Source organism: Haemaphysalis longicornis, unplaced genomic scaffold, assembly GCF_048455015.1.
Source record: "Haemaphysalis longicornis isolate Haplotype H1 unplaced genomic scaffold, Haemaphysalis longicornis Haplotype H1 scaffold_1, whole genome shotgun sequence".
NCBI classification, from domain to species: domain Eukaryota; kingdom Metazoa; phylum Arthropoda; class Arachnida; order Ixodida; family Ixodidae; genus Haemaphysalis; species Haemaphysalis longicornis.
In genome coordinates, this window is record NW_027526203.1 from 466,745,971 (window position 1) to 466,757,044 (window position 11,074).

The window sequence follows — 11,074 nt, forward strand, 5'->3', positions numbered from 1 at the left end:
TGACCGCATAAACAGTGCCATAGATTTATGTCAACCGAGCGAACAGGCAGCCAGGTAATCAAGAAATATTCGCAATATAACGAACCTGTCTATACCTGGCCATCGTGGATTAGCAAAGAACGTTCTGTTCAGTGGAAACCACCGCAGTAATGGAACCCTTCAGAGAACCAAGCGTTGAGAATTACATAGAGCTCATGGAGGACATACACAAAAGATGGATGGGCACGATAATCCTTCGCAAGTCAAGTGGGAAATTCCATGCTAGGAAGAGCGCAATACACGGAGACACCACCTCTCCAAAATGATTTACAGCTTGTCTGGAGGAGGTACTTGGGAAGCTTGACGTGGAGGAGTTAGAAATGCGAATAAGTAGAGGATATTTGGCACCTTGAGATTTCCGGATGGCATCGTATCGTTCGATGAGTCTTGAGAAGACCCGCCAATAGTTGTGCAGGAACTGTATTCAAAAAGCTTAATTGTACGGCCAAAAGCCTCATAAATAATAAGAAATCGAAAGTCATTTCAGCGAACCTGCCCTTCAGCTTATGTAATGGATAGAGACCGGATTTTAGGCAAATGCCTATTTTGTTCCTTGCGCTCCTGGCGCACCATTTTGATATATGAGCATGAATTAGCGGCTAAGAAAGGCTTTTATGTTATGGCGTTTTGATAGTGCCTATAAATGCCTAATTTCCAAAAACCCAAAATTGGCGATCTAGAAAATGCCTATTTTCTAATGCTAATTTTCTAAATATATATATATATATATATATATATATATATATATATATATATATATATATATATATATATATATATTTTTTTTTTTTCAAAGACCGGGGGCCGGTCTTTGAAAAAGACCGGCCCCCGGTCGAAACGTTAGCATAAATGTTGTTATGTTTTTCAGTTTGACTTCTCTATCGTACAGCTAACCTCATAGCCAGGAACCTTTTCTTTTAACTATATATATATATATATATATATATATATATATATATATATATATATATATATATGTATATATATATATATATATATATATATATATATATATATATATATATATATATATTGTTACAGTGTGTCAGTAGTTAAAGAAGGGAATGTTAGTACATAGCCCCAAGCATTGCGGACATGTGCTGGGGCTCAGCTGTGAGGAAGAAGAGGTTCGGGCTAGGTCCAACGCGGTGCTCCCTTCTTTGTGTGTGTGAAATACACCTTCATTTTTACGTATTCCTCTACGTAACATCTTGGTGGAGGTTGCCCGACATCCCTTACCTCTCGTCTTGCCGCTCAAATCCTCGAGGTTTCGTGACCATTCATCACGTTACTCCGCAGCGGGCGTCATATTCACCCTGCCACCATGGCTCCGCCCAGCCAGTCGGCGACCCCGCTGGTCGTCGTTACTCAGCCCCGCGAGCCTGGTTTCTTCACCGGCACTGACAACGTTGACGTCGAAGATTGGATCAAGCACTACGAGCGGATCAGCACTCACAACCGTTGGGACCCCACTATCATGCTCGCCAACCTCCCTTGCTGCTTCAGAGGTACGGCCCTCACTTGGTTTGAGACGAATGAATCCACGCTCACCAGCTGGGACGATTGTAAAGCCAAGCTTTTGGAAGAGTTCGGCAACCCTGTCGCCCACCAGTTACGCGCAAAAAGTGAACTTGCCTCCCGTGCCCAAACGTCGACCGAGCCGTACGTAGCCTACATCCACGACGTTCTGGCTCTCTGCCGTAAGGTCGATGCGAGCATGAACGAGCAGGACAAGGTCGGGCATGTGCTCAAAGGAATAGCTGACGACGCCTTTCACTTGCTAATATGCAAGGACTGTACGACAGTCGATGCTATACTGAAAGAATGCCGGCGAATTCGAGCATGCGAAGAGTCGGCGCATCACGCAGCAGTTCCAACGGCTGCCCAACACCGCTGCTACTTCTTCTTGCGACGCACCAGCCCCTCAGTCGTTTTCGCCCGCGCCTTCTTACCGCGACGCCCTAGAGCACACCGTCCAAAAGATAGTGCGCCGAGAACTTGAAGCGACAGCTCCTGCCGAAACTATGCCCCATGCCGTCACCAGCCCTGTTCCAGCCATTTCGCTCATTCAAGCTGTCGTTCGTGAGGAAATTACCAACATGGGCTTCCAGCCAGTATGCGCCGTAACTCCTGCTCTCCGCCACAGTTATGCCCCACCCGGACCACGCAATGTGTACGGCCCTACGCGCTACCGAAACCCCGCTGAATGGAGAACTCCGGATGACAGGCCGATTTGTTTCACGTGCAGGCGTGTTGGGCACGTCGCGCGCTACTGTCGGAACCGCTGGTCCTCCAGGAGTACCTTTTGGGACGACTCCCCCTGCAACGATGGACACCGCCCAACCTCCTATCGCTCGCAGCCCCACCGTGAGACCCAATTACCAGCAGATGCTCCACCGGAGAGTACAACCTCCCAACGCCGTCGCCTGTCTCGCTCTCCGGAACCTCGTCGACTTTCGCCGCACTACTCTCGCCGTTCTTCTCCGGGAAACTAGCTGATGCAGCTCCCGGAGGTGACGCTGCATCAACGACCGACCCCGCAAACCCTCTCTTGACGTTGCCGACTGAAGACAATTTGCTAGCAGTTGAAATTGATGGAGTCCCTGTTAATGCCCTAATTGACACTGGTGCCCACATCTCCGTCATGAGTGCACAGCTGCGCTCTCGCCTCCGCAAGGTACTCACCCCTGCCCTTTCGCACGTTCGCGTTGCTGACGGAGGAACTTCGGCTGTCGCGGGTATGTGCACTGCCCGAGTGAGCATAGCTGGACACCCCGTCACTGTTATGTTCTTTGTTCTGGACAAATGCCCTCATGACGTCATTCTCGGCCGTGATTTCCTCTCAGACCATTCTGCCCTAATCGACTGTTCGACGGGTCTGCTTCGACTTGAGCTCCCACTTTCCTCCGACGACCACGCCCCACCTTTCCTCCACTTACGCTCTGATGAGCACGTTCGCCTGCCGCCTCAAGCCGCTACTTATGTCCCTCTCTCTTCAAGCATGCCCGTCCCCGATGGAGACTACGTCGTTGCGCCCGTCCTTGACGTTCTACTCACCCGAAACGTCGCCCTTCCCCATACTATTGTCTCCATACAGCAGAACCACGTCTCCTTGCCTTTCCTGAACTTCGCATTCCACACCCAGGTTCTTCCGCAAGGAATGACTGTCGCTACTGTTTGTCCGGTCTCCGATTTCCATATTTCCGCTTTTACTGTAAACACCATATCCCATCCGCCCACTTCGTCCGCTACACCTCCGCCCACCACTCAATTCGACGCTATGATTAGCCCTGACCTTTCCCCAGATCAGATACACCTTCTGCGTCAGCTGTTGGCTTCGTATGGTGACATCTTCGACTTGGAAAATCCAGTGCTGGGTCGAACTAGCCTCGTGACTCATCGAATCGACACCGGTGACGCCATCCCCATCCACAGGCGCCCGTATCGGGTATCTCGCGCTGAACGGGACGTCATCCAAGCCGAAGTTGACAAGATGCTCTCCAAGGATATTATCGAGCCTTCGTGCAGCCCCTGGGCCTCACCAGTGGTGCTGGTAAAAAAGAAAGACGGCACCTGGCGATTCTGCGTTGATTACCGGCACCTTAATCACATTACAAAAAAAGACGTCTACCCCCTACCCAGGATTGACGATGCTCTCGACTCTTTACACGGTGCTAAATATTTCTCTTCTATTGACCTTCGATCTGGCTACTGGCAGATAGCTGTTGACGAGTTGGACCGAGAGAAGACCGCTTTCGTCACACCAGACGGCCTTTACCAGTTCAAAGTAATGCCGTTCGGACTATGCAATGCTCCCGCAACGTTCGAGCGAATGATGGACTCTCTTCTTCGCGGTTTCAAATGGTCAACATGCTTATGCTACCTGGACGATGTGATAGTGTTTTCACCCTCTTTTGAAACGCATCTTCAGCACCTTTCAGACATCCTCATAATATTTCGACGTGCGGGCCTCCAGCTGAACTCAAAAAAATGTCGCTTTGGCCGCCGGCAGATAACCATCCTTGGCCATCTTGTTGGCAATAATGGGGTTCAACCCGACCCTGACAAAGTACGCGCAGTCAAGCAATTCCCCGAGCCTCGCTCATCCAAGGACGTCCGCAGTTTTATTGGCCTATGCTCGTACTTCCGGCGTTTTATACGGGGGTTTGCTGACATTGCGCGCCCTCTGACAGACCTTCTTAAAAAGGACGCTGAGTTCCATTGGGGTGCATCTCAAGCAGAAGCGTTTTCTAAATTGATATCCGCTCTCACCACTTCACCTATCCTGGCCCACTTCGATCCCACTGCCGCCACCGAAGTCCGGACAGACGCTAGCGGACATGGCATTGGCGCTATCCTCGCTCAGCGACAGAACGGTAGAGACCGTGTTATTGCATACGCCAGCCGCCTCCTGACGTCCGCTGAGCAGAATTACTCAATTACGGAGAGGGAGTGCTTGGCACTGGTGTGGGCTGTAGCAAAATTTCGCCCGTATCTGTATGGACGCCCCTTTTCGGTGATAACCGACCACCACGCGCTCTGTTGGCTTTCTTCTCTGAAAGATCCTACAGGACGCCTAGGTCGCTGGGCTCTGCGTCTGCAGGAGTATTCGTACACCATAGTTTATAAGTCCGGCCGCTTGCATCAAGACGCCGATTGCCTGTCCCGTTACCCGGTTGACAACCCCGACCTTGCTGTTTCGAGAAACCCAAGTAGTGTGCTCGCAATAACGGATTTGTTACGCCTTGGGGACGAGCAGCGCCGCGATCCATCTCTCAGCGCAATTATGAACCGTCTCAACTCTGGCTCCCATGACCCTTCACTGCGCCTCTTTAAGTTACGCAATGGGATCCTCTATCGCTACAACATCCGCCCCGAGGGTCAAGAGTTGCTTCCGGTCCTTCCTGAACGTCTGCGCTCGGACGTTCTCCAGCAACTCCATGACGTACCCACTGCAGGCCACCTCGGAGTTTCCCGCACCTACGACCGTGTGCGTCGTCGCTACTTCTGGCCAGGCCTTTATCGCTCTGTACGGCGTTATGTGGCCTCTTGCGACCTCTGCCAACGTCGTAAAAAGCCTACCACATCCCCAGCAGGCCTTCTCCAACCGGTGGACATACCCACCGAACCATTTTTTCGTGTAGGCGTCGATCTCCTTGGTCCTTTCCCGGTATCCAGTTCGGGCAACAAGTGGATCGCGGTCGCCACTGATTATGCCACACGTTATGCAATTACACGCGCTCTCCCCACCAGCTGTGCCTCTGACGTTGCTGATTTTCTTCTCCAAGACGTCATCCTTCATCATGGCGCTCCTCGTCAGCTCCTTACTGATCGGGGCCGCTATTTCTTGTCTCGCGTTGTCGCCGATATTCTTCGTGCTTCCTCAACGCAACACAAGATCGCGACTTCTTACCACCCTCAGACGAATGGTCTCACTGAGAGACTCAATAGAACACTTACCGACATGCTCTCAATGTATGTCTCCGACGACCATCGGGATTGGGACGTGGCGTTACCGTACGTTACATTTGCGTACAATTCGTCCCGTCACGACACCGCTGGATATTCTCCCTTTTACCTGCTCTACGGTCGCGAGCCTGTTTTGCCACTGGACACTCTCTTGCCGCCTTCAGTTCCAACTTCGGAATATGCTCGAGCCGCAGTTGATCGTGCCGACCATGCTCGACAAGTTGCCCGCTCTCGCCTCTGCTCATCGCAGTTTTCCCAAAAGGCGCTTTACGATTCCCGCCACCGAGACCTGCAGTTCTCACCTGGGTCTCTTGTTCTTCTGTGGTCGCCGTCCCGCCGCGTGGGGCTCTCTGAAAAACTGCTGTTCCCTTACACGGGACCCTACCATGTGGTCCGTCAAGTGACTCCAGTCACCTATGAAATCTCCCAAGCCGCCCCTTCGCCAACTTACCACCTTGGAAGCGGCAAAACAGACATTGTCCACGTTTCCCGCCTCAAGCCGTACCATCGCCCTCCCACAACATCGCCCTAGGAAGCACCGAGACGGCGCTTTTTGCCGCGGGGGTTATGTTACAGTGTGTCAGTAGTTAAAGAAGGAAATGTTAGTACATAGCCCCAAGCAATGCGGACATGTGCTGGGGCTCAGCTGTGAGGAAGAAGAGGTTCGGGCTAGGTCCAACGCGGTGCTCCCTTCTTTGTGTGTGTGAAATACACCTTCATTTTTACGTATTCCTCTACGTAACAATATATATATATATATATATATATATATATATATATATATATATAGGTATATGAACACTATTTAGCCTCAAGTTTCGCTTTCGAGTGCAGTTTGAGATCGTAATTTATGTCACCGAGCAACATTGGCTGTTCTGAACTCTATGGGGTTTAACTTAGTCCTCTTGTTCAACCTAGTCCTCTAGTTTAACCAGCTGCCGGGAAACAGTAGTTATCAGCAGTGAACTGGAACTCTTAGTCTGAGTGACAAGAGGAAGAGTTTGTAACAAAAAACTTGGAGGTGGTGCAGTTCGCTATTGCTTCCGCAATTTTCACAGTGATTCTCAGACTACTGTGCGCGTACTGTCGAAACAGATATCTTGATTGATTATAGGGTTTAACGCGCCGACGCAACGCAGGCGATAAGGCGCGCCGTAGTGGAGGGCTCCTGATTAATTTTGACCACCTGGGGATCTCGTATGCACGGGCGTTTTTGCTTTTCTCCTCCATCAGAAAAGCGGACGCCGTGGCCGGGAATTGAACCCGCGACCTCGTGCTCAGCAGCGCAACGCCTTAGCCACTGATCCACCACGGCGGGTCTCTAAACAGGTATCTTAAAACATGTGCAGTCGCATCCTCGTTTCTAGAAGCATACTCCAATCCAACTCAATTTTCAATGTTACGATTGAGTATTGAACACGCCTTTGTTAGCAGATTACTCCTATATTGAATAGCCAACGGCGAAACATCACGGTGCAGGTGCATTTCCTTACACCTTAAAATTGATACCGCCGATGGGCTCTAACATACGCTTCTCCACGAAAAATATGTTCGGCCGCTTAAGACATTTTGAAAAATGCTTTTCAAATGTTTGGAAGTGTGTTTGGCAGTGTCGGGACGTCTTGCTTGAACGTTACGGGAAAATTGCCAGTGTTGTACCTAATGGTCCTTGTGTAAGAACATGTTAAGGTCTAATAAATCGTCGTCTCTCTTGTGTTTATTGTTTGCGTCTGTTTTTGTGGTGTCGTAATTTAATAGCGCCAGGAAGACAAAAAGTAACACTTTTACTAATCGGTATTCCGAGAGTCCAAATTCTTTTTCACTTGTTTCACCATATGCGACTCTAGAGCAAGATGCTGTGGCCATTGAACATAAATGTGAGCAGTTCGCTTGTTCAATCAAGACAATGAATCTTCATTAGTTCAGCAGTTTTATGGGGCAATGAAGTGGCTATGTTAAACTGTTTGCACCTTTGTGCCGTCAAAACATTTTGGGTTGCCTGTCGTAGATACAGGCCGCGCACGCCTTCGTCTGAAATTATTTGCGTTCATGTAGAAATGCATCGTGCCTTTGTTTGCGACGTTGGGGGCCTAAAGCATTGTTTTGAGTCGACTGCCTATTTTATGCCCCTAAAGCGAGCATTTTTATCGCCTAAAAATCCGGCCTCTGAAAAACGGGTGGATAGATGTATATTTGGGATCACTTTTAAGTGCTGATACCAACTACACGAAATAAATTAGGCGCATAATTAGTCTTAACGTGGGCAGGGGTGCCTTCGGTAAGCAATGAACAGCAGGCTACCTGTTACTAAAAGGACGGCACAGAGCCAATGCGTGCTGCCGGTGCGAACGGGTGGCGCAGAAACTTGGGGACTTAGAATACGCTGCGAAATAAAATTTATATCGGTCCAATCGGTCCATGGAAAGAAGATTGATGAGGGTAACCCGTGCGGATATGAATTATGAAACATACTCTATTTAGGACAAAGGAGCGGTATTGGCCTGGACACGTGATGCGTAGAACTGACAACGACCGGTGGACCATCATCAGAGTAACGGAAGGGCTACCTGTTAGGACTACGGAAGTAGGCGAAGGCAGATAATTCGATGGGATGGAAGAAAAAAATTATGACGAAGAAGAAGTAGTCGGCGGTCTTTTTCTTATTTTTGTTGGGATCTGTTCTTCGCGCAAAGTTTCCTGCTACCAACTGTATCAGCGCGCGCTGTGCGGCGACAGCATTTCCCCCTTCTTTCCCGGACGCTCCCTTCCCCTCGCTGCCCATGCGGTATAAATAAACCGCCAGGGGGTCATTCCTTGCTCAGCTACTTCTAGCGCAACTCAGTTACCGCAAACTCGATACATAACTAGTATCCCGAATGGTAAGTTCTACTGAGTCGACGCTGCGAAAAAAAGTTACTTCAGTGGTAAATTTTTATGGTCTCTGCTATGTTAGCAGCATGCATGCATGTTTCAGTGGGCAGGAAATGCGAACGGTCTAACCTGCGTCACAGGCTCGACGGTTGGGATAACTAACACGAGTTATACAAGTTTCACGAAGCGCTCTTATTTTAAAACATTAATTATGAGATTTACCACATGTATTGAAACGGCGCAATGTTTTCGGTGCTTCCGTCATACTTTTTGCTAGGCGTTTCGACCGCTTCGCACACTCACCCTATAATTGGCCCGAAGACCTCGAACAGTTATTACTGCTGCGACGGCGACGCCCAAGATAAGGTCAACACGTGCAAGGAAAGCAGGGGAAGGGGGGAAGAGGGAGGGCCAGGAGCCGCGCAGTTGAGGGCCGTGTTCCATAAAGCTGCAGCCGTGCCTGGCATTAACACGATTTTCATGCAGTGAAAGGCATTGCCGCCTGACCCGTACCGTGAGGCGGAGATGATTTTGGACAGTTGCGGCACTTGCATAATAAAACTGCGTTGATTATGAGTGGTCGAAGATTTTGATGCAATAAATTGAAGGTGATGCGCACTTAAACGTTATAAAGGACTCCAGACTTCAGGTGTGGTTTGTACCCGGTATTTGGTGCTTGTCGTCAGGTTTTATAATAATTGTTACGGGTGTAACAGATGGAATGGGTTTATTTACAATAAAGGGGGCGAGGCCGGGGGCGCTGGTGATTCGATCTTTGGCCGGTAATCGAAGCGAGTCCACCTGAGACTCCCCTTTCCCTGGGCGGGCGACTGGCGTTTCCCTGCGACTACTTCAACCATTTTTTTCTCTTAGGCTGTGCGTAAGCTGTGTCACGCAAAACACGAAATACTTTGCTCAGTTCTGTCGCGCCATAAAAATATATCTCATTATTTAATCATTATATTGAACACACGTTTTTCTCGTGTGGCTCTGTCTCTATTCACCTTATTTTATCGCGCTCTGTGTGAGTTTTTATGTTTCCAGACTATATATATATATATATATATATATATATATATATATATATATATATATATATATATATATATATATATATATATATATATATATATATATATATATATATATATATATATATATATTGGTTTGTCATATCTTATTGTTACAGCTAGCGTTTAAATAATCGTCCGGGATTTTTTTTTGTTTCGGCAAAGAGATTCCCGTTTTGGAGGAATGTTCTTCAAGCTTTGCTTTCTACCCAACATTTCTTGTAAGTCACCTGGCTATATTTCGCGAAAGTTTCTGTTTTTTTTTTAATTGGGAGCTCTGTCTTATTGTGCATACCTTTAGAGGAAAAATTCCTGAGTATAGGAGGGCTACCCGCACGGCGTTGTTAATCGGACACGTAATGCCACACTTTTGAAGAGGTGTGCTTTTATCCACAGTCATCCACACCTCTTTACTGACCCTACCTGTCCAGCCTGCGGGGCACTCGACACTCACTACCATTCCCTCTGCGAATGCCCCGCAGACCCGTACCCCCCGTTCCCTCCCCTCACCACTGGGAGCAGATGTTGCGTGACCCGGGGGAGTCAGGCCAAGTCCTGACCACCTCCCGGGCCGTGGCGGTCGCGGCGGCCCTGTGGGCCTCCTCCACCCCCAATACCTGATCCCGATGGACAAAAAAACGTATTCCTTCTTTCCTTCCTTTATCCGCAGCCATCCTGCATACAGCACGCCCCATAACCGGGTACAGCGGCGACGGGTAAAGCACGGAATTTCCTAATGGGAAATCTTGAAGTAAAGAATGCGTTTATGTATGCATACGGCTGGCTTGCGGTTGCATCAAAGGCGAAACTGCAGCTCCAGATGCCAGGTTTTCTACTCACTGTGCGGTAGGTCGATTGCTGCAAGCAAGGGTTCGATTAGGTGCTTGGTGACACCTAAGGAAATAGTAACGTTCTACCGCCAGGAAAGGCAAAGACTACTGGCCCACATCCTATGTTAACGCGGGTGCAACTGGTAGCGTACAAGCAAATACAGTGAGGGTTCTTGTCTCCTCTCCCTTTGCTTAGTCGCATGTTTCCACTCAATACGGTGGGAGCTACCGAGCGCCAAGAGATAGGATAACCCGCCGTCACATATGGCTGAGGAGATCGAATTCGATCAAGAACACCCGCCAAACCTCTTTCCCCCTGCAGAGCGACGGGAGGACTTACTGTCCAACCCCACCCCGGTGGATCAGCTCCATCTGGCCACCAGGGTCCACGCGGCGAAAGCCGCATACATGATCTCGTGAAGAGGGAACCCCTTCCATCCGTCACGGGCAGCAGTGCTGAAAAGGTCGGAACTGATATTCGTCCTCTTTTTCTCCTCCACCCCTGCGAGGCCGCAGGGCGTACCGCAGGTGCTCCGCAGGGACGCTGGCGCACCTGCTCTGCTTCTCACACCCAAGGACGACAGAGCTCCAGCACTGCAGCGTCTTGGACTGCCAAGCCACAACCTCGAGGACCTCCACTTCCCCAGGAGTACTGACGGCATCCTTAGAGAAGTCCTCCTGCACCTCATGACCCACCTGGAGGCAACCGAGCTACCCCGGGGGGAGGGGGGGTTAGCCGCGGCCTCCACAACAGCAATGGTGCGCTGGCAGCTGATGGCGGAGGCCGTGCTCTAG

General features: G+C 49.6%; 1 protein-coding gene across 1 annotated transcript; it reads left to right on the forward strand.

The window, feature by feature from the left end:
* Positions 1-1,363: 1,363 nt before the first annotated feature.
* LOC144162635 (uncharacterized) lies at positions 1,364-11,074 on the forward strand. Its single transcript, XM_077693254.1, has 3 exons — positions 1,364-1,436; positions 2,412-3,487; positions 10,796-11,074. Exons 1-3 carry the CDS (start codon positions 1,364-1,366, stop codon positions 11,072-11,074), a joined length of 1,428 nt encoding a protein of 475 aa, XP_077549380.1.

Bases quoted from the DNA above. Each gene is read 5' to 3' on its own strand.
- LOC144162635 (XM_077693254.1), top strand. From the start codon at position 1,364: ATGGCTCCGCCCAGCCAGTCGGCGACCCCGCTGGTCGTCGTTACTCAG. The intron at 1,437-2,411 runs GCACTGACAACG...CCCCACCGTGAG, and splicing joins CGAGCCTGGTTTCTTCACCG to ACCCAATTACCAGCAGATGC. The intron at 3,488-10,795 runs GTATCTCGCGCT...GCGAGGCCGCAG, and splicing joins TCCACAGGCGCCCGTATCGG to GGCGTACCGCAGGTGCTCCG.